General features: G+C 44.0%; 1 protein-coding gene across 1 annotated transcript in view; it reads right to left on the bottom strand.

Moving 5' to 3' along the window:
- The window catches only part of GNAL (G protein subunit alpha L), a 572,953-nt gene extending 553,551 nt beyond the window's left edge, over positions 1–19,402 (bottom strand). Inside the window, 1 exon segment of the mRNA XM_033934098.1 lies at positions 18,609–19,402. Coding sequence (XP_033789989.1) covers positions 18,609–19,077 — 469 coding nt within the window. The 5' untranslated portion in view covers positions 19,078–19,402.
- Between the last annotated feature and the right edge of the window lie 3,406 nt (positions 19,403–22,808).

The following is a 22,808-nucleotide window of genomic DNA, read 5'->3' as shown; positions in this document are numbered from 1 at the left end:
TAAAGATGGCATACAAAGCAATTTTTCCCCTTCTGACCTCAAAGACCTTGCTTGCTGATACATCTGCAAAGAATGAATTATCTGACAACCTGAAAAGACAACAAGGTGAACAGCAGGGGGAGGAGGGTAAGAGAGAGACCGATGACCAAAACCTAACATCAATGCCAAAGGTGATTAGTAACGGAATAGCACCAGTGATAGGATGCGCAGAATGCTCTAATGGTTTCAGCACAGTTTCAGCGACCCCTTCTGTATCAGAGGGGAGGGGTATATTGCAATTTCAGAGACTCTCTTGTCAAGGGTCTTCCTGTATCGGGGTGGGGGAGAAGAATACCCGAGTTTCAGACACTCTCCAGTCAAAGACATCCCTCTATTGGAGGAGGGCAGGTTATATTGCAATTTAGCATTAAATCTTAGGTGTCAACGGACTCACTGTATCAATAGATGCCGGGGGGTGGGGTGGGGGGCTTTTCTCCACCTACCAGAGTGTGACTATTTTACTGGGACTGGCTCATGCACTGGCAGGAAATGAGAAAAGGAAAACGGGAGCAAGTTACCACGGCAAAATGTGTTGGATTTTTCTGTCAGCATACATTTTTTCAACATTAATGGCATACATATTACTGTAGTTCACTGCATTGAGAGTAAAAGTTTTCAGTGTGTGCATGAGGTTGTGGGTTCAAACCCTGACTTGCTCCTTGTTACCCTGGACCAGTCACTTAATCCTCCACTGCCCTAGGTACATTAGATACATTGTGAGTCTACCAGGACAGATAGGGAAAATGTTTGAGTTCCTGATTTGTAACCCATTCTGAGCTCCTTTGGAAGGATGGGCTGCATACTGGGCCTCAGCACACAATTCCAAAAAAAACAAAAAAAAAAACCTCTTATCCCTAAATCAGCTTTTCTAGAGCAGGACTTCTCCACCCAGTCTTCAGGACACACCCGGCTAGTCAGGAATTTAGGATACCCATAACGAACATGCATGAGATAGAGTTGCATAAAATTAAAAGCAGAGCATGCAAATGTATTTCATGCACATTCATTGCAGGTAACCTAAAAGCCTGACTGTGTCCTAAAGACTGGATAGAGAAACCCTGCTCTATAATAATGCTCTTAGGTAATTATATCTTTTAACATAAATCCTAGTCAAAATGAATGTTTTGTTGGGGTGTTTTTTGTTTTTACATATCTTGAGGAAACTGTTTTTGGTTTGGGAACAGTGTTATAGTCCTATGCCTCACCCTTTCATTGTAGGTATGTATATAGCGAGGAATCAAACTGGTGACATCACCCAATAGCAGAAAACAGTTAACAAGATCTGGCACGAATGCCCAAACTCTGTGCCCATGTCATCGAAAGCAGATATAAACTTATCATAACGACAAAAGAATGGTGTAACAGCCAGAATAAACAGGATGGAAACTGAACAGGACTATGAACATCTCCCTTTAGCAACAAACCGACCTCCTGGGGCTTTGATTAATTTCTCTCATGTGGAAAGGAGTACAGTTTACAGGTTACACTTCTTACCTTTCCACCGATATATTTCAAAAGAAAACCTCTCTCTGTCACCCCTGTCTTTCCAAAACAAAGTTGTGAAAATCTGCTTTGCAATTGATAACACAAATTTACACAAATCTAAGCCCTACTATTGAAGAACTGTTTCTTTACAAGTGGCCTTGTGTTTTGAACCTATATTTCAGCCCCAACTAACTTAGAGAATTAAGGCTCTGTCATGAGTCTCTGTACAAAGCCCTACATCACCGCAACCGAGGTCCTCAAATCCAGTCCTTCAGATGCACAATCTAGCCTGGTTTTCAGGATTTCCAAATGAATATGCATAGAATCCATTTGCATGCAATGGAAGGAATGAATGCAAACTGATCTCATACATATTCATTATGGAAATCCTGAAAACCAAACTGGGTTGTGGACCTTGTGAACTGGATTTGAGGACCCCTGCCCTAGAGAATGACACGGTGACAAATCTGTCCCCATCCCTGCGGGATCTATCTTTTAAGTGTTTGAGGCTTGTACAAATGAGGACAGAGCACGCAGGATTGGGACAGGGACAAGGACAGAACTCAGGAATGGGACGGAGATGGAGATAGATCCCGCGGGAACAGAGACAAATGTGTCCCCATGTCATTCTCTATGCTCTGATCTGAGAGCCTATGTATCCTCTACATTGCAGTCACTACCATTTCTTTAAGCAGGGGTGTCGAAGTCGGTCCTCGAGGGCCGCAATCCAGTCGGGTTTTCAAGATTTCCCCAATGAATATGCATGAGATCTATGTGCATGCACTGCTTTCAATGCATATTCATTGGGGAAATTCTGAAAACCCGACTGGATTGCGGCCCTCGAGGACCGACTTCGACACCTGTGCTTTACAGTTTCAAGTGTTAATGACATTCACCAGGACAGGTCCATCCTGTTGCTTTAATTTCCAAATCTTTGCTGCTCTTACCACTTTATCAACTGCAACAAATTTATAAGGGGAGGGGAGGAATAAATTGTGTAGGTGGTGGCCAAAGCAAGAAGGATACCCTGCACAAGTTGTTGATAAGGCCCAACTGGAGTACAATGTTTAGTTTTGGAGGCCATATTTTGCTAATAAGAACGTAAGCATTGCCTCTGCTGGGTCAGACCAGGAGTCCATCGTGCCCAGTAGTCCGCTCCCGCGGCAGTCCCCCAGGTCTATGACCTGTAAGTGATCCTTTACCTAAATCTTTTATTCCCTAATCATTTAATATCCTGTATAGTAACCCTCTATCTATACCCTTCAATCCCCTTCTCCTTCAGGGGATCATCCAATCCCTTTTTGAAACCCAATATCGTGCTCTGTCCTATCACCTCTTCTGGAAGCGCATTCCAGGTGTCCACCACTCTCTGAGTGAAGAACTTCCTAGCATTTGTTCTGAATCTGTCTCCTTTCAATTTTTCTGAATGCCCTCATGTTTTTGTTGTCCCCGCTAGTCTGAAGAATCTGTCCCTCTCCACCTTCTCTATGCAGTTCAGGTGGTGGTGACTAAAAAGATATAGGGCTTGTGCCAGAAGGCATATGAGGAGACCTAAGTGATATGAAACAAACCTTTCAATACTTGAAAGGTATTCACTAACCAACAAATTTTTGAATTGTACCAAATTATTTCTTTAAAGTTACTCTGCAATACAATCTCTACTTCATAGAACATCAAGCAGTTCTGTATTGTACCTTTATTGCACCTTTGCACTGCACTAAATTGTAGCTCCTTAAATTGCACTCTAAGGGGCAGATTCTCAAAATTAAAATCTGCCTTTTACGTATTTGCTAAACCAGTTCCAGCCGGTATGTATTTTAGCGGCAGATTATCAAAACAGCTTACCGAGATCTTTTCCAAGTTTTCTAGCAGTCTCTGATACTGCCATGCAAATGTAGTAGAACGAGGTCATTAATATTAAAAACTTTAGCCCGTTACATTAGCGGGTGCTAGAATATATCTCTGTGTGTCTTTATTTCTGTCTCTCTCTCCCTCCCGCTGTCTGTCTCTCTCCCTGTCCCCCTTTGTCTGTCTGTCTTTCTGTGTCTCTCCCTGCCTCTGTGTCTTTCTTCTTTTCTTTCTTTCTATCTGTCTCTCTCCCTGCCTCCTATGCAGCAGCATTTCTCTCCCACCACTTCCCTGTGCAGCAGCAGCGTTTCCCCTACCCCCCTTTCCCTTCCCGCGGTATGGCCGGCTCCCTTAGTCCCTTACCACCCCCCCTTCCCTTCCCGTAGTCACGACTAACCTTCCGATTCCTGCAGCGTCTGCAGCACTCTACACACTGCTGCTTCGGGGCCTTCAGTAGAAGGCCCTGAAGCAGCGTGTGTAGAGTGCTGCAGACGCTGCTTGAATCAGAAGCTTTCAGGACCTGCAGCCCTTGCCGGACCCGAAGCGAGCTCTGGGGTTGTTGGTTTTTTTACGCGGGCCCAGCAGAAGCAGGAGGAGAAGCCTGGGAGGCAGGAATTAAAGTCCGTTCCGGCCCCCGCTGACGTCGCCCTGGCCAGTTAACATCCTTCAGACTGCAAGAGCCACCGCGTCCGACAGGCTCCGCGCCGCCGCACGCATGCGCACTCCTACCTGCGGGTCCCTACAGCTCACGGAAAATGGGAGCACGCAGGTGGGAATGTGCATGCGCGCTTAGGGCTTTATTATATTAGATGATCACTCTGAGCTATTCACTATAAATCGTCACGTGATTCTCTAACCTCATTGTGCCACAGATGCAGTCAAAATTTGCCAACAGGTCTGAGCTGTCGTTGCCTTACTTTCTGATCAGTGCCTGAAAGCTGATTGGCTCAGGCATTGACAGAAAAGTAAAGCTGACAGCTCAGATCCACCCTCCCCCCCCCCACAAATTAAAAAAACCAAAACCAAATTGAAGATCAGCAGGAGAAATACCCACTCTCTCCTGAAGCATCACACAATCATCTGACACTGCTAACTACTGTCGTCCCCCACGCAGCAAGATGCCCACTCCCTCCTGCTGCCAAGCAACACCCCCCTAATACCTCCACAGGCAACCCCCTCGACACCCCCTGCCCCCAACGATCCCCTGCCCCCTTCCCCTGTTTACAATGGCTGGAAAGAGGGATGCCTACTCCCTCTGGCCAAGTCAAAACAATACTGGAGAAACCAAAACCATTTGGTCTAGTATCACTGGGAGAGAGTGAAGAAAAGTATCTGAAAATTGCATACTTTCTTTGCTGCTTATGCAGTCTAAATAATAATATACATTTTGAGCCCAGTGGAAGCAGCCTGCACTTTTGAAGGAGCTGATTAAATTGTTTTTGAAAGATGCCACCTTTAAAATCTTTATTTGAATCTTGCATATCGATTCCCTGACACAGGAATGAAACGGGCCACATCAAAACCCTCAATAAAAAATAAGTTCTTTTGTTATAATTCAACTAATTAAATATATCATCATTTAGACTGCATAAGCAGCGAAGAAAGTATGTTTTTTGAAGTTTGCTCAAATATATGCATTGATTGGGTGGTGAGGCGACATTCTTGGGGTTCACCCCTTGTTTCTGCCTCAATGTCTCTGAGCATACACTATTTTTGACTCTATATATGAAGATATCTCTAACATTTTAAGGATTTTGAATGTTTTATAGGAGATTGATTTTTTTGCAGTACTCCCTCTGGCCAGCAGCCCGCCTCTTCAAAATGGCAGGCCTTTCTCCTCCCCGGTGCATCCTCATAGGAGGGGCCTTAAATATTCTGGGCCAATAAGAGTCTTAGGCTCCTCACCGGTGCATCCCAGGATGCACCAGGGAGGGGAAGGCTCAGTATTTTGAAGAGGCGGGCCTGCTGGCCGGAGAGAGTAGGCCAAATTCTTGGGATAGCAAATTTCATGACTCTTTTCCCCTCTATACCATCCTGTAGAACAGGGGTGCCTACACTTTTTGGGCTTGCGAGCTACTTTTAAAATGACCAAGTCAAAATGATCTACCAACAATAAAATTAAAAAAAACACCCCACAAAGCACACTGTACGCTGAGAAAATGTTAATGTTAATTATTCCCTACAAAAATAAACAAATATACCCCCCTCCCTTTTTACTAAACCACAATAGCAGTTTTTAGCGCAGGGAGCTGCTCTCGACGCTCATAGGCTCCCTGAGCTAAAACCCGCTATTGCGGTTTAGTAAAAAGGGGGCCATAGTGCAAAATATAGACAGCAGATATAAATTCAGACACATTTTGATCATTAAATTGAAAATAAAATCATTTTTCCTACCTTTGTTGTCTGTTGATTTCATGAGTCTCTGGTTGCACTTTCTTCTTCTGACTGTGCATCTAATCTTTCTTCCCTTCTTTCAGCCTGTATGCTTCCTCTCCTCCAGACCTCATTCCCTCCCCAACTTTTTCTTCTTCTCTCCCCACCCTTTCTTTCTTTCTTTCTTCATGCCCCCCTTTTTTTTTCTGTTTCCCTTCTTTCCTTCTGTCTCCCTGCCTGCCCCCTTTCTTTCTTTCTCCCTGCCCTCCCCCCAAGTCACTGCCGCCATCGGGGAACAGGCCCCCAAACCGCCGCTGCCCCAAGCTCTCCCTGCTTCCCTGTGTCGGCCAACCAGCATTCCTCTCCGGGACATCAATTCTGCCGTCAGAGAGGAAGTTCCGGCCCAGCCAAGCAGCGATTGGCTGGTCCAAACTCCTCTCTGACGGCAGAACTGACATCGGGAAGAGGAAGGCTGATTGGCCCAGTAGATCACCAAGGCAAAGTGAGTCTATCACAGAGCCTGGGATAGGCTCCACTTTCGACTCACTTTGCCTTGGCGATCGACCTATTGGGCACCCCTGCTGTAGAAGAACAAAGTGAAATTGCGGTAATGAAAACAATACATTTATTTCACCTATGACTAATGTGTATAGTGGTGTAGCAAGGATGAGAGGCGCCTAGGATGTTAGTGCCCCTCCCCCACCCTTTTCTCCCCCCCATAGTGTTGGGGGAGGGTTTGAATGTCAGCGGGAGGGAATGGGCATCTCTCCTTCTGCTGCTGCGGGGTGTCGGGGATGCACTGCTTGGTGGTGGGAGGGAGGGATCTTTCCCACTGCCGGGGGGGTGTCAGGTGGGGGTTGCTTGACAGCGGCGGGAGTGGGCATCTCTCCCGCTGTCTGGGGGGGGGGCATTGCTTGGCTGCAGGAGGGATAGAGCATCTCTCCCACTGCCGGGGGTGGTTAGCAGTGTCAGGCGACTATGTAACGCAGTAGGAGGAAGTGGGCATTTCTCCTGCTGCCAGGGAAGGGGGGAGGTGCATTGTTGTTTGGCGGCGGGGGGAGTGGGCATTTTTCCTGCTGCCAGAGGGGGGGGGTCAGGTGTGGCGTTGCTTGACTTCGGCGGCTCGATTTGTTGTTGGGTTGGTGTGGGGTTTTTTGCGTTTATTTTGCACATGTGCCCATTGCTATCACCAGCGATGGACATATGCAAATTTAGTGAATCTTCGCTACTCTCTGCCAGTCTCATTTGCATGATCATTTTGGGGAGAATGGCTCACTTTTTTTTAAATCGCTACAATAATGGCTGCGACAGTGGCCCATCGGGTTTTTAATGCAAATTTTTGATAATCTAGCTCTAAGTCGCCTTGAGTCTTCTTAGGCATAGCACAACTCATAAGTCTCAGATTAGATTAGAAAAAAGAAGGGAAAGCATGAAGTGAATGGCTCATTGGATTCCTTCTAACCCTGTATATGCTCAAGAAAGATGGTTCTGTCAGATATTTGTATTGAAATCACTGAAAAAAACCAAAACTCTGACTAAGCATCTCCTGCTGGCTTAAATCACTTTGAATACGTGAATAGTATATGTAAAATGATTTTTGTTACTAGGCAATAAATGTAATTTCCTAATTGCTCATGCCTAAAAGTATAGATTTTAGTTATTTCTATTAAAAAAAAAAAAAAAAAACTTTGCTTCTTTGACCAGGATTGTCAATTTTTGCAGTTTACACATGCAACCATCATTTGTACAAAACTATAAAAAGCCCCAAAGCTCTTTAAATTCTAATGGGCTTCGGGGCAGTTACTGCAGCGGCTCGCGCTGATTGGCTTCATTAAAGAGGCCCTAAAATGTGAAAATGCGATGGCCCTCAGGTCAAAGACCAGTGCTCTAAATGAGTCCAGCTTCACCAGGACAAGTTCCTGCTAAACTGGAACGTACACAGGTGAGGCTGGACTCATTTAGAGCACTGGTCTTTGACCTGAGGGCCGCCGCATGAGCGGACTGCTGGACAGGATGGACCACTGGTGTGACCCAGCAGTGGCAATTCTTATGTTATGTTCAATCTTATAAAATCAGTAAGAGCAACATATGAATCACAATTAACTGTATTTGTATTTATATTGAAGTTAAACAAATATGACCACAGAAGATTTAGAAGTGAGTAGTTTTTTGAGATTTGTGATTATATTCTAAGTCACTTTCATGAATCAACCCCCAGATATAATCTCCCATCAGGTTCTCATTATATTGTCCTTGGTTGCGGCATTCGAAGTCCAGTATATCCTGGTGGAAGCACTCACCTTACTCCTCTAGGTATGCTCCCATGTTCTCCTTGAATGTCTCAAGATGAGCATCAAGAACTTAAACTTTGAGAGATATCCTACCGCCCATTTTACTGTAATTCTTCACCAGATTCTCAACCAACTCCACGTAGTTTTTGGACTTGTGATTGCCCAGGAAGCCCCAAACCACTACGACAAATCTCTTCCAAGCCTCTTTTCTCCTTCCTAATTAGCTTCTTGGGAAATTCCTTGCACTCCAGGATCTTCTTTATCTGTGGTCCAACAAAGACAGCAGCTTTGACCTTTGCCTTAGACAGATTAGGGAACATGTCTTTAAGGTTGCCGACTCCTCATCTAGAGCTCTGATAAACTGTTTCATTAGGCATTATTTGATGTGCAGTGATAGCATCAGCACCATCCAGGGGTTCACCAGTGGTTCCTATTTGAAGTTGTTTCTCCCCACAGAAAGCTCAGTCTGCTGTGACCAGTCCCACCTTTGGTAATACACCTTTGTATCCCTGCTGAAACAAAGGCAGAGGTAGCAGGGAAACTTGGTTAAACCTCCTTGGAGACCCATTAGGAATGCAACCATTTTGAAGTCTCTGATGATCTCCCAGCTGTACTCATTATACTTCAAGATGCCTAATAAGGTCTTGATGCTGTTGTAATCCTCTTTGAGGTGCACTGAGTGAGCCAGTGGAAGAGACGGGTACTTGTCCTCGTTATGGAGCAGTACCGCGTTGAGCTGTCAATGAAGAGAGACGCTGCTCTTTCAGATTACAGACAATTCCAATTGCCTCAGACACACTGGTCACAATGTGGCAGAAGCAGAACTCATTTTGATGGGTGAAGAAGGTGGAAAAAGCTTGGTGACGTTTCCTCTGATCTGTAACTTCACACACTTTCATCCAACAAGTTCCACTGCTTGAGCCTAGACATCAAAAGCTTGGCATTGAACCTGATGAGATCAAGATCTCTGATCAAGTCATTGAGGTCTTTTTGGTTTGGATCGTATGGGTTTCTCTCTTCAGCTGCACCACTGATATTGTAAACTGGATCTACGTTTCCCTCACTGTGACTTGCTGCTCTCTTCTGAAGATAGCTGCTCTCTCTCTCTCTCTGGGATAGTGGATATAGGGAACTCAGGGCAATGTGGTATTGGGGCGATGGATGAAGGAATGTTTGGATATGTGATAGCAGATGCATGCTTGCCAGTTCAATGTATGGAAGGGTCCACCATCTTGAAGGTAGCTCCACTGCTACAGGAGCTGCCCCAGCGTGAACCATGAGCATCAAGGGAACGAAGCAAGCTGGGGACAGAATGGGAGAGTCACTCCACCTCCCGGCATCCTAACGACGTGCCGCCATCTTCAGGGCAGTTCCACTGCTACAGGAGCTTCCCCAGCATGAACCACGAGAATCAGGGAAACAGAGCAAGCAGGGGCCAACAAGGAAGAGTCTCCCTAGCGTCTTCATAATGTGCTGCCACTTAAAGTGGCATGCCTAGTGGTGCGCCACCACTCGGTGCAAGCCAAAGGCATGCTTCTTAGTGCAGTTCTTGACGCAGTTCCTAGAAAACTCACAACCAGCAGAAGCCATTCTACAGTTCCTAGAAAACTCAAGAAAAATGGGAAGCCTGATCTACAAAAAGGTACTCTCACTAAACTGTTGTCCCCCCAACGCAGTCCAGGAATACATCTACCATATTTCCTACTCCTGGTTCTTTTGCATAGCCCTGTTCACCTGCTGTACAACGGCTCCCCCACCATTAGAAACAGCCTCACGATGAATCTCTCAATCACGCAAATCCTGCCACTCATATACCTGGTAAGCCTAATAGAATTCCCATCTACAGCAACCACTAACAAACCCATATCCCCATACAAGGGACACAATCGCCAAAACATGGACACATACCCTAAAGTTCCGCCACCACACCATGTGACGGCTACCCTCACCATCAATATCCCATCCTCAGCTTCAAACGCGACACCAACAAAAAGCAGTTAAAGACAATCCCCTTTCAGAAACCATGTTAACTTGAATTACATACCAAACACTAAGCAGTCAAAACAAGGAGTAACCTCAAACCAAACCCCTGTATATACTTCAATGCCAGGTCAGTAGTCAATAAACTGTTCTTACTTAAAGAAATAATCTTAACCAACAACCTAGGTTATTTTAATCAGGTTGAAGATGAACCTTAACAGTTCTGAGTTATCCCACTTCTGCCCATCAGGATATAGCATTATCCACATTCCCAGGCAGTGCGAGTGAGGAGATGCTATAGCCAATATTTACAGAAGCTCCCTCAATCTAACACTGATTGACTTCGCCATCCACTCTGACCTTAAAGTACATAACTTGCAAACTCAAAGACAAACCTAAAACCACAAAGAATAGTACCTGCTTTCTACTGATATATTGTCTTCCTGGCCCCCAACCAAGTAATAAGACAAACTTGCAAGAAATTATCTCTAGTCCAGCCTGCCAATATACCAGATTACTTATACTTGGGAGACATAAATCTTCCTCTTTAAACTTCTGATAATAATGCTGCTTGAAGACTGTCAAATAGATCTCAAAATGACTAGTCCAACACACAAAAAGGCCACTTCATTGCCTCCACACACTCCTACCTCATCAATAATACTAATTGGTCTCCTGTTCCCTGGTCAGACCATTATCTTCTTTCATTCAATCTACATCTCTACTTGGCAAATACATCCAGTAATTCATCCTACTCTAATAAACCGGTAAGAGGTAGAATAAATCCTACCCAATTCTGGAAAAAAGTCGCTGCCTCTCTTTATTTATTTATTTAGTTTTAAATACCGTCCTCACAGGAGAATTCAGAACGGGTTACAAGTTATATTAAAGTGTATTTATAAAATGTGATGGCAAGCATGGCAGGACATTGTTTGATAGAGATGACAAAATATAGTTAAAGCATGGTAAAACATAACATAACAAACATGATATGGCAATTGTTTTCTTCTTATGGCTTTTTAAGTTCAACTTGAGACAATTTTTTTTTGACTTGCAAAATGCCATTCGAAAAGAAAGGGGCATGTGAGAGCCACAATATTACTGGCTCTCTCATCCTCCCTGATCTAGCCAACGTTGCCTCAGCCACTGGAGCAGCAAGCTGCCGCCAATCCTCGATTGGATGGTCGGAGGTTGGGTTCTGCACTGGAGTCAAGCGAGGGCGCTCTTGACTCCCTGGAACACGAAGGTTCACTCTCACCTCCAACAAATGTTCCACCATGTGCAGCAGAAGCCCAGAGCTGAGCCCTGGGAGGTTAGAAGAGACCCCACAGTCGGTAATGAATGGAGCTTCACCCCTGAAAGAGCTGCAGGAAGAAAGGAACATCGAAGAGCCTGCAGTAACATTGGTGACACTTCTGGTGGCTATTATGAAACTGGATGTGACGGTGGGGAAAACAGCACAGGATATGGAGGTACTGTTTACAAAAGGTGGATACTTTTGCTTTGAATTTAGATAAAGTTCGTCAAGAATGCATAGAGAAAATTCATACAGAAACTTCAACTATGAAAGAAACTATTTCCACTGTGATAAAAGATCAGAAGTTTTTCATGGAAAATTGAGCAGATTGAAAATTTTAATAGATGATTGAATCTCAGAGTCCTAAATTGTCTAAAGCTTTTGGGTATGTCTCCTTTGGAAGTTTAAGAATTTGAAATTTCCTCAGGATAGTTTTCCACCTATTAATAAAAACTTATTATTTACCATCCACTAAAGATAAAAAAAACTGAAACAGGAGAAGTTGAAATATTGAGAAAGAGTCTATGGCGTACATGGAACAAGGGAATAATTTTCAGGATATTACAGCTATTCTTTAAGATTCTCTCTATGAAGTCAAGGAATGAGCTACCCTTATTGTCAATTTTGTATTTGAGCAAGATTTGACTTCTGTTATGAGGTTATACTTTAAAAATGGTACAATTCCCTTTTGTGGTCAGTAAATCTGGATATATCTAGATGTGACAAAATCAACTTAGGAGAGACGGAGAGAGTTTCTAGTTATGAGAGAAGAAACAAGAAAAATACCTAGGTTTGAGATATGTGGTTTTCCTGCCCGAATACCTAAGATCCTTTTTAGATCTCAAGAAGTTAACTATTGGTGCTATATGAAGTGAAAGAATAAAATCAATCGAGGTTAATCCGTTTACTATAAAACATTTCAAAGAAATTGGCTTAATCTCCCTTTGTTTTCTATTTTCCTCCCCCACGAGTACAGTGGTTGGAGGAAGTATCTACATTCCATTGATTTTACTTCTAGTGTTATCTTTAGTTATAAGAATGGAGTTGGATTTTGACACTGAGTTACTTGTACGAATGTTATAACTTGGAAGGATTTGATAAATAAATAAAAATATTTCTGGCACCTTTCACGTTGTCACAATAGCACCAATGCGTAATTGACACGCAATCGATGGTCGCTTTAAAAGGCAGCCGCTGATATCGGCACCAGTTCAAGAATCAGGGCCTAAGTGCCTCCTCAGTAGGAGGCAGTAAGTATCCATACTAACTGCGAGCAGTGTTAACATGCAGTAATGAACGTTTCAATTAGGTAAATCAGAGAGAACAGCTGGGCAAGCCCCCAACAATTAGTTCCCAGACCTTGTAATTACAGCATATAAAATTTTTGATGTTAAGGCACATTAAGTACAAAAACTTTAGTATAAGGGCCCCTTGGTGTACTATGTCCCAGTTACCCGTTTTCCTAAACCTTTGGCCTTCCTTTGCAATCCCCTCTCCATGTGTTTTGCTTTCCCTTGCTGTGCCTCTAGCTCTGTAAATTGCTGCGATACACACACTTGAGCATTTAGCACAATAAAGCAAGCATCTGCAATAAATAAAATAAAACAAACTCAGTAAATTCTGACATCTTGCTTCTGCTTTGCTTCTTAAGACCACAGCCTGAGATAATTTAACAATATGACCAAGCATAGCTGATGAAAGAGAAAAAATTAAACTGGAGAAATATATCTCCCAAATCAAAATCTACAACTGGAGCAACAACAAAATAATGTAGATAGTTTACGTGATAAATGGTCTCGTGAACTAAATGTGTCTATATCTGATGAGCAATGGAAGTTAATATTCATTAAGTGCCTTCATTGCTGTCAATCTGCATCTATGAAACAATCTTTATTTTTTTGTAACCAGACGTATAATATGGACTCCTGTTAAATTAAATAAGATTAATTCTGAATATTCATCTCTGTGCTGGTCTTGTGATAATGATAAAGGCACATTAGATCATATGTTATTTCAATGTCCCATGGTTCATGATTTCTGGCAATAGGTATGGCGTCATGTTCAAACACTGTTGCATACAGATGTTCCCTTAACATATGCTGGAGTAATTTTTAATCTATTTGATGGTTCTAGCAGGGCTGTGGAGTCGGTAGATAAATGTTCCGACTCAGACTCCTCAGTTTTTTGTACTTCAGACTCCGACTCCAGTACCCGAAATTTCCTCCGACTCCTCGACTCCGACTCCACAGCACTGGTTAATTTTCAGATCGTTAAAATGGAATGTCAAGTTGAGAGAAATGAGCATTTTCGACACCACCTTCTTTTTGCTTTTAATCAAGGTTCTAAGGCCGCAGAAGCTGCTCGCAACATTTGTGCTGTGTATATAGTGGGTGCTATAGCTGAAAGAATCGCTCGTGATTGGTATGCCAAGTTCAAAAATGGAGTCGGTAGATAAATGTTGACTCCGACTCCTCAGTTTTTTGTACTTCTGACTCAGACTCCGACTCCAGGTACCCAAAATTTCCTCCAACTCCACAATCCTGGGTTCTAGTGATATGTCTAATAATAATAAAAAGTTAATAGCAATACTTACTGCTATTGCAATCCAAACTTAGGGTTCCTTTTACAAAGGCGCATTAGGACCTTAACGCGCAGAATAGTGCGCGCTAAAATGCCGTGCACGCTAGCCACTACCACCTCCTGAGCAGGCGGTAGTTTTTCGGCTAGCGTGCACTAAAAACGCTAGCGCACCTTCGTAAAAGGAGCTCTTAGTGCCATCATCATCTGTATAACATAACTTAAGAATTGCTATACTGGGACAGACCAAAGGTCCATGAAGCCCAGTATCCTGTTTCCAACAGTGGCCAACCCAGGTCCCAAGTACCCTGGTAGATCTTTGTAAGATAATTTGATTATTTATTATTGTGATCTGTTTATACATGATCTGTTCATATTTGAAAATTCAATAAAAATTATTGAACTTTAAAAAAAAAAAAAAAAAAAAGAGAGAGAGAGATTAGAATACCAAGGAGGCAGTGTATGCAAATCTCCCTCATGCATATTCATTGTGGATATTCTGAAAACCTGGTCTGCCTGTAAACCTTGAGGACTGGAATTGAGTAGCCCTGTTTTATGATATGCCAAAAATGATGGTCAGTACTAAATCACCACAAGGCACAAGCAATATGCCTCCAGGCCAGCATGAATAACTTCAGAGGATGAGAAAAAAAAAAATGCCACATAGCTCCCGTTACCTCCAAATGTGCTGCTACCACTTACAAAGGCCAAGAATTCTGTACATTTAGCACATCAGTGAGAGACATAGCTCGCCTGCTTGAACACAGTATGTTGTTCAATACTGTATTACAAAATTCATTTGCACACTGAAGGGCCTAAATTCACTAAGCCTTCCCCAGAGAAACATTACTGTTCTTAATACATCCAAGTCCTGGACCTACAGCATGTAAATGGGGTTTTGTACTACCCAACTTGCCATACAAAAACCAGATATACAAATTCCTGAATGGTATAAATAACCACAAATCTGGAAGTACTGGAGGCTGTGTGGCATTTTTAGAATACGGTTTTTGAATCATATTTTACAAAAATTATTTGTCATGCCAACCTATACAAAACCTGTAACTATATTTTTTAATTACTCTGAGCTTTTCACAACTTCTAAGTATACAATTTTTTAACAACTTCATGAGCCTCAGCCCCACCACTCACCGCCTCAAAATCCTTTCATTACGGCAAGCTTTACGTGGTTGTTTCTTCATCGGCTCCTTGTAACATTTATTTTTTCTTTTCAACCTATACAAAACCTACATGCATATTTAAAAGCATCTTTGTAATTGCAATTTACAATATAGTAGCTGAGGGTTCACAAAATAGGGCTACATTGCTGGACAGAGAAGGGCACCTCCTCAAAACAACAAAGTTATTCATTTGTCTAATTAAATGATGGATAAAGTTGTACAGTTGCAGTGGTAAACCACTTTGACGGTTACTAAAATAAAACAAAAAATACCAAATATAAGATGATAATCCAATTTCTTAAATGGGTTATCAATACATTTTTTTAAATAGCTTTCAAGGACTAGAACATTCTTCCTTGGGTATATAGGATATTGTCATGATATGAAGAAGAATGTTCTGGCCTTTGAAAGCTATTGAAAAATGTATTAAACTTAGTTCATTAAAAAGGGTATCCTCTTATTTTCCCCCTTTTTTGTTGTTTTATTTCTATTTTATTAACTTCTATTTATATTGCAACTGCTGCTTAATACAGATAGGTAAGATTGATCGCTTTTAGCATTCACATGTAAATAAATTCATTTCAAAATAAGTCTCAAGGGGAAACCACACACACTTATTCTTCTTTCCAGAATGTGCATTACAGATTATATACAGTATTATATATATCTATATGTGTGTATGTCTATATCTATCTATCTATCTATATCTATCTATCTATATATACACACACACATACATACATACACACACACATATAGATATATAGATAGATAGATATAGATATATACACACACTAGTCTTTAAGCCCGTTACATTAATGGGTGCTAGAATAGATGTGTGTGTCTGTCTTTCTTTCTTTTTCTCTCTCTCTCCTTGGCTGCTGTCTGTCATTCTTTCTGTCTGTGTCTCTCCCTGGCCCACTGTCTGTCTGTCTTTCTCTCTCTCCTTGTCCGCTGTCTGTCTTTTTTTCTTTGTCTCTCTCTCTCTTTGGCCGCTGGCTATCTGTCTGTCTCTCTGGCCCCCTGTCTGTCTGTCATTCTTTCTGTCTGTGTCTCTTCCTGGTCCCGTCTGTCTGTCTTTCTTTCTGTCTCTCTCTCGTGCCCCCTTCTGTCTCCCCCCCAGCGCAAACCAAGATTGCTGCCTGCCCCCCCAGCACACCCCTGCCCCCCAAAGCAGCCCCCTTTCCCTCTCCCCCTCCACTTCCCTGTGCAGCAGCAGCAGCATTTCCCTCCCCCTCCCCCCCATTCCCTGTACAGCAGCAGCATTTCCCTCCCACCCTTCTCTGTGCAGCAGCATTCCCTCACCTTCCACTTCCCTGTCAGCATTTATCTTTGTCTTGTCCTTTCTGAAGTTATTGTTGAGTTCAAAGCAGCAGCTGTGGCTCCTCTCATGATCCGTGCTTGTAGTGGAAGCTTTCTCTGACAGGGTCCCAGGGTCCGACGCAGGGAAACGGCGGCATACAAACCACTGAAGGCTCCAGCTGGAAGAAGTGTGAGGAAAGCGGCGCATGCGCAGCAAACTGCCACAGGCTCCACCACCGCAACCATCGCACGCTGTAGTGAGCCGCATGTGCCGCACGCTGTACTGCGCATGTCTGACGCGGAGGCACACATCATGGATGCAGAGATCACGGCGTTGAAACTGCGCATGTCAGGTAAGGGTTTTATTTTAACGGATATATATATTGTTTATTTTTTTAAACAGGGAAGAGGAAATGTAAAAAACTGAAAACCATAACATCTAGCACTTGTTTCTCAAACTTAAAAATGCAGCTTAAATACTTTGAAACCTGTGGTAAAAGAGGAACTAGGCTTAGCACATGGATGCATTTCTTCCAAATTTAAATTGTCTATCAATTTTATAAAAACACATCTTACAGTAAGTGTAACAGATTATTCATCAATAACATTCTTGAAAAACATATGAATACAAAATAAACAATCCCCTCCCTCCGGATTTGTATGCAGAATATGAAATCTTTAATATGGTAGGTACACGGTATTATTCTGGATGCATTTCTTAATTGCTGGCTAAAGTATATCCACAGTCACTTTCTCTTAGTTCTAACCAGCTGTGGAATCTAGCATGCACACTTGGGATCTATACCGGAGAAGCATCTAAAATCCATAACATATCTTGTGCCCTCTGGCTGTCAAACAAAATGTGCCTGGCAGCATAGCACAGACCTAACACAGGAATCTGACCTGGAAAGTCCATTTCCTCCATTTGTGCTGATGTCTCTACAAAGCCTAAAGATAGGAATCTGTTCCAGCTGGAGGAACAGAATGTCAGGTTTCCAAAAGCTAGGTCAAGAAGTGCATTCATTTAACCCGTTTACTGGGCTGTCAGCTTGTGTTTTTGCTTTATTTCAGCAAAGCAACCACACAGTACTTTGATCACTAAACTTAAACACTGAATCTGAGGTAACCTCCCAGAAGAGCAGAATTCACCTTGGGAACAGACAGCTCTGTGTATGTCATCCGAACGGACTGTATTCTGAACAGCCCATTTTGTTTTCCTTTCCCAGTTATTACAAGCACTGCTGTTCTGCTTATAAACTTTCAGACAACAATAGGAAGCCTATTTTTAGAGCTCAAGCAATAGCGGCAGCCAGCAGCAATTCTGCCAGGCAAGATACTGCACACCATCATGTATAGAGAGAGATATTTATAATTTTTACAGCAGAAACACATATTTTATATATTATATATATATATTTATTATTTTTACAGCGTAAACACACATTTTATTCTCTACAGCTAGCCATTGTAAGCCTGGACGCAAAATGGGGATATAGAGAGAGCAGGGGGGGGGGTATGGGCGTTTTCCTTGCCAACAACCAAGCCCTACTGAATTAAATAACAGCAGCAATACCTATAATTATAAAATGAGCTGTCCAGCTTTCTGCCTTTCTTGTGGAAACCCGGGCTGCTTTCACGCCACAAACGAGCAACCTTAATGAAGTGCTACAGGTATCCCTGCGGATCTACGGGGCTGCTAAATTATCAATTACCGCTTGAACCCCGGGGGGGGGGGGGGAGAGACTTTATTTTTTCTCTTCCTCTATATCATCCAAGTCAATAAAGCAACCGTGATGAAAAGCAGCAAAGCCAGTTTTCCTCTGCCTTCTTTTCGCCTTTGCAGCAGAACGTATTTGGATGTGTGTATGTAGGGGGGGGGGGAGTGTGTGGCTCGCCACAATGGCGGTCTCCCTCCCTCCCCCCCCCCCCCCCACTACCACTTTATCTCATCACAGCTGCTTTTGCACTGCGCTTCTAAATCGTAGGCAGAAGCGGGCCAGCTATTTCGCCTTCATCCTCCTCGCGCGCCAGGACCACCCGCGTGCGCGAACGCGCGGCGGCGTGGAACCACCCTCCCCCGCACGGAGCAACCTCCCCGCTCGCGCCACAGCCGTTGGCGTTCCCCGTATACATTAAATACAGCACCCTCCCCCCTCACGTTCTGAACACGACACAATAAGACTAACGAAAGAGCGGCAGAGGGAAGCCACTGCGGCCACCGCTCTCTGGGCATACCTAGTAAGAGGAGCCGGTGCGTCTGCTTGTACTCGCGCTTCTGCTCCTTCAGCGCGCGGTCGATGCTCTTGCTGACTTTCTTGGCCTCCCGCTCGGCCTCCTTCTCCTCCACCCGCAGCTTGTCCCAGTTCTTGGGCGGCGGGGAGGGCGCGGGCGGCTGCGGCTGCTTCAGGCGGCCGTGCTTGTGCGGCGGCTGGAGCGGCTTGTCGCCCTCCGCTCCCTTGCCGCCGCCGTTCTGCAGGAGCAGCCCGTCCGCGCCGTCCCCAGCGCGCCGCGGCGGAGCCCCGGAGGCTCGCCAGGAGGGCACCGCCGGCTCCCCGGGCTGCGGCTGCTGGTGCTGGCGCAGATCCCCCGCCCGCAGCGGCACGCTGAGCTCCGGCAGCTGCTCCGAGTCCGAGGGGGTGGCGTTGGAGAGGGAGCCGCTCGGGTCACCGAAGAGCCGCGGCCGTAGGCTGTAGCACAGTCCCATGCTTTAAATGCACACCGCCGGTCCCGGGGAGAGGGGGGGGGGGAGCAGCGGAAACACCCTTGCTCAGAAACACAAGCTCTCCCTCTCGAGGGGTGTCCCAGCAGAAATAATGTAGATACGTATCCCCGTGTGGAGCTATGCGTTGACTTAGCGTTTCATCGTTGCCCTGTAATTCCGGAAACGAGATTTTGATCCCAAATTGAGCCCCTGAAGTGAGTCAGTGATCCCGAAAGATTTCCTGCATGCCATTTTGCATTTTCTCCAGTCAGCTAGTGTTCAGTCCTGGGCAGATCACCTGACGCACGCACACATACATACACACACACACACACACACACACCAGAAGAGCGCGCGCGCAAGGGGTGGACAGCGGGTGTCCACCTTACCGTAAACACCCCAGCATAAGCTTCCTCACAAAGGAAGCTCGGCAGCCAAGCACATCCCATAGCAAGGCGTTCAGCTGCTCTAGCGTTCCTTAAATGCCATCTTTTGGTGACAGAGCAGAGGGAGACGACTCCCCCCCCCCAAAAAAAAAAAAAAAAATTTCATTCTGACATTGCTTCTCCTTGCCCCCTTATAAAGAGTTGGAAGCTAGTTTGCCTTTTATGAGACCAAGCTAAAATGTGATATAATACTGTATGTACTCAGTGTAACATCTCTTGGTGGGGGAGGGGGGTTGCTTTAACGATATGATTGCAGTTTTCTCCATTTCCCAACTATTTGTGCTGTCGTATAATTCAGTGGTTCCCAACCCCGTCCTGGAGGACCACCAGGCCAATCGGGTTTTCAGGATAGCCCTAATGAATATGCCTGGAGCAGATTTGCATGCCTCTCACTTCCATTATATGCAAATCTCTCTCATGCATATTCATTAGGGCTAGCCTGAAAACCCGATTGGCCTGGTGGTCCTCCAGTACAAGGTTGGGAACCAGTGGTATAATTTACTTATGTATTTATTTGTGCTGTCGTATAATTTCTAAATAAATTATACCACAGCACAAATAGTTGGGAAATGGAGAAAACTGCAATCATATCGTTAAATCTTTTTATTGAGTGCCTTTATAAGGAAGTTATAAGTGTACAGTTGGTGTGGCTGGACATAAGCAACTTATTTAATAACGGTATACTATAACCTAATCTAAATAGATACCCTGCCTGAAAATCTAGGAGAGCGGATGTGGTCCCTATTCATAAAAGTGGTCACAGAGATGAAGCAGGAAACTACAGGCCGGTGAGCCTCACTTCAGTTGTTGGAAAAATAATGGAAGTGTTGCTGAAAGAAAGGATAGTGTACTTCCTTGAATCTAATGGGTTACAGAATCCAAGGCAACATGGCTTTATAAAAGGTAAATCGTGCCAAACGAACCTGATTGAAATTTTTGATTGGGTGACCAGAGAGCTGGATCGAGGACATATGCTAGATGTAATTTACTTGGATTTCAGCAAAGCCTTTGATACAGTTCCTCATAGGAGGCTGTTGAACAAACTTGAAGGGCTGAAGTTAGGACCCAAAGTGGTGAACTGGGTCAGAAACTGGCTGTCGGACAGACGCCAGAGGGTGGTGGTTAATGGAAGTCACTCGAAGGAAGGAAAGGTGAGTAGTGGAGTCCCTCAGGGTTCGGTGCTGGGGCCAATCCTGTTCAACATGTTTTTGAGTGACATTGCTGAAGAGTTAGAAGGAAAAGTGTGCCTTTTTGCAGATGATACCAAGATGTGTAACAGAGTAGACACCGAAGAGGGAATGGAAAATATGAAAAAGGATCTGCAAAAGTTAGAGGAATGGTCTAATGCCTGGCAACTAAAATTCAATGCAAAGAAATGCAGAGTAATGCATTTGGGGATTAATAATAGGAAGAAACCGTATATGCTGGGAGGAGAGAAGCTGATATGCACGGACGGAGAGAGGGACCTTGGGGTGATAGTGTCTGATGATCTAAAGGCGAAAAAACAGTGTGACAAGGCAGTGGCTGCTGCCAGAAGGATGCTGGGCTGTATAAAGAGAGGCGTAGTCAGTAGAAGGAAGAAGGTGTTGATGCCCCTGTACAGGTCATTGGTAAGGCCTCACTTGGAGTATTGTGTTCAGTTTTGGAGACCGTATCTGGCGAAGGATGTAAGAAGACTTGAGGCGGTCCAGAGGAGGGCGACAAAAATGATAGGAGGCTTGTGCCAGAAGACGTATGAGGAGAGATTGGAAGCCCTGAATATGTATACCTTAGAGGAAAGGAGAGACAGGGGAGATATGATTCAGATGTTCAAATACTTGAAAGGTATTAACATAGAACAAAATCTTTTCCAGAGAAAGGAAAATGGTAAAACCAGAGGACATAATTTGAGGTTGAGGGGTGGTAGATTCAGGGGCAATGTTAGGAAATTCTACTTTACGGAGAGGATGGTGGATGCCTGGAATGCGCTCCCGAGAGAGGTGGTTTAGAGTAAAACTGTGACTGAGTTCAAAGAAGCGTGGGATGAACATAGAGGATTTAGAATCATAAAATAATATTAAATATTGTACTAAGGCCAGTACTGGGCAGACTTGCATGGTCTGTGTCTGTATGTAGCCATTTGGTGGAGGATGGGCAGGGGAGGGCTTCAATGGCTGGGAGGGTGTATATGGGCTGGAGTAAGTCTTAACAGAGATTTCGGCAGTTGGAACCCAAGCACAGTACCGGGTAAAGCTTTGGATTCTTGCCCAGAAATAGCTAAGAAGAAAAAATTAAAAAATTTAAATTGAATCAGGTTGGGCAGACTGGATGGATCATTCGGGTCTTTTTCTGCCGTCATCTACTATGTTATGTTACTATGTAGCTTCCTAGGTCCCCTGTATTATCTGTTAGAGTAGACAATAGACACACAGCACCGGTGTTTCTGCTAGGTTCTCTAGTTAATTCTGCACTTGCCTCCTGCTATTTAATCATATCATCACACAGGAGCCTCCCATGCAGACTCAGGCATTTTTGTTAGGAACTAATGTTATGTAATATTATTCACTTGCCATTCACTGGCAGCCTGCTAGTGAATTGCTTGAATAGGTCATTTTAACAGTTGTTGAAAGGGGGCGTTTCCTCTATCTCTTCATTTTTTAAATATTTTTTTTGCAACTAAGGGCCCCTTTTACTAAGGTGCGCTAGCATTTTTTAGCACACGCACAAAATTACCGGGCGGTATGCTTCTAGAATAACACCAGCTCAATGCTGGCGTTAAGGTCTAGCGCGTGCAGCAATTTAGCGCGCGCTGTTCCGCGTGTTAAGGCCCTAACGCACCTTAGTAAAAGGAGCCCTAAGTATCATCTATGTTTATCTTATGCACTCTTAAACTTTGCTACAATTTTAGCCACCACCACTTGGTCTGAAAAATGTCCCAAGCATCCATCAATTTTTCCATTAAAAAAAATATTCCTATCTTTTAGTTTAGTTTATCCACTCCTGTCAGATTGAGGGTCAAACTACTGCTTGACTCCTAGAATAGATACAAATTTATTTCACTATGTATACACCAATTATAGTCAAAGCGGTTTACATTCAGGTACTTTATTATAGCAGGTATAGGGGTGAGTAAAACTCAGGGCTCCTTTTATCAAGCCATGCTAGTGGTTTAACGCACGTTAAACCGCCGGCCACACTAGCCGCTACCGCCTCCTCTTGAGCAAATGGTAGTTTTTAGCCAGCGTGGGGGTTAGCGCATGATGAAAAGTTGCTCGCATTAACCCCACTAGTGCGGCTTGATAGAAGGAG

The sequence above is a fragment of the Geotrypetes seraphini genome, chromosome 2 (genome assembly GCF_902459505.1).
Source record: "Geotrypetes seraphini chromosome 2, aGeoSer1.1, whole genome shotgun sequence".
Lineage (NCBI taxonomy): Eukaryota > Metazoa > Chordata > Amphibia > Gymnophiona > Dermophiidae > Geotrypetes > Geotrypetes seraphini.
This window is presented reverse-complemented; position numbering and strand designations above follow the sequence as displayed.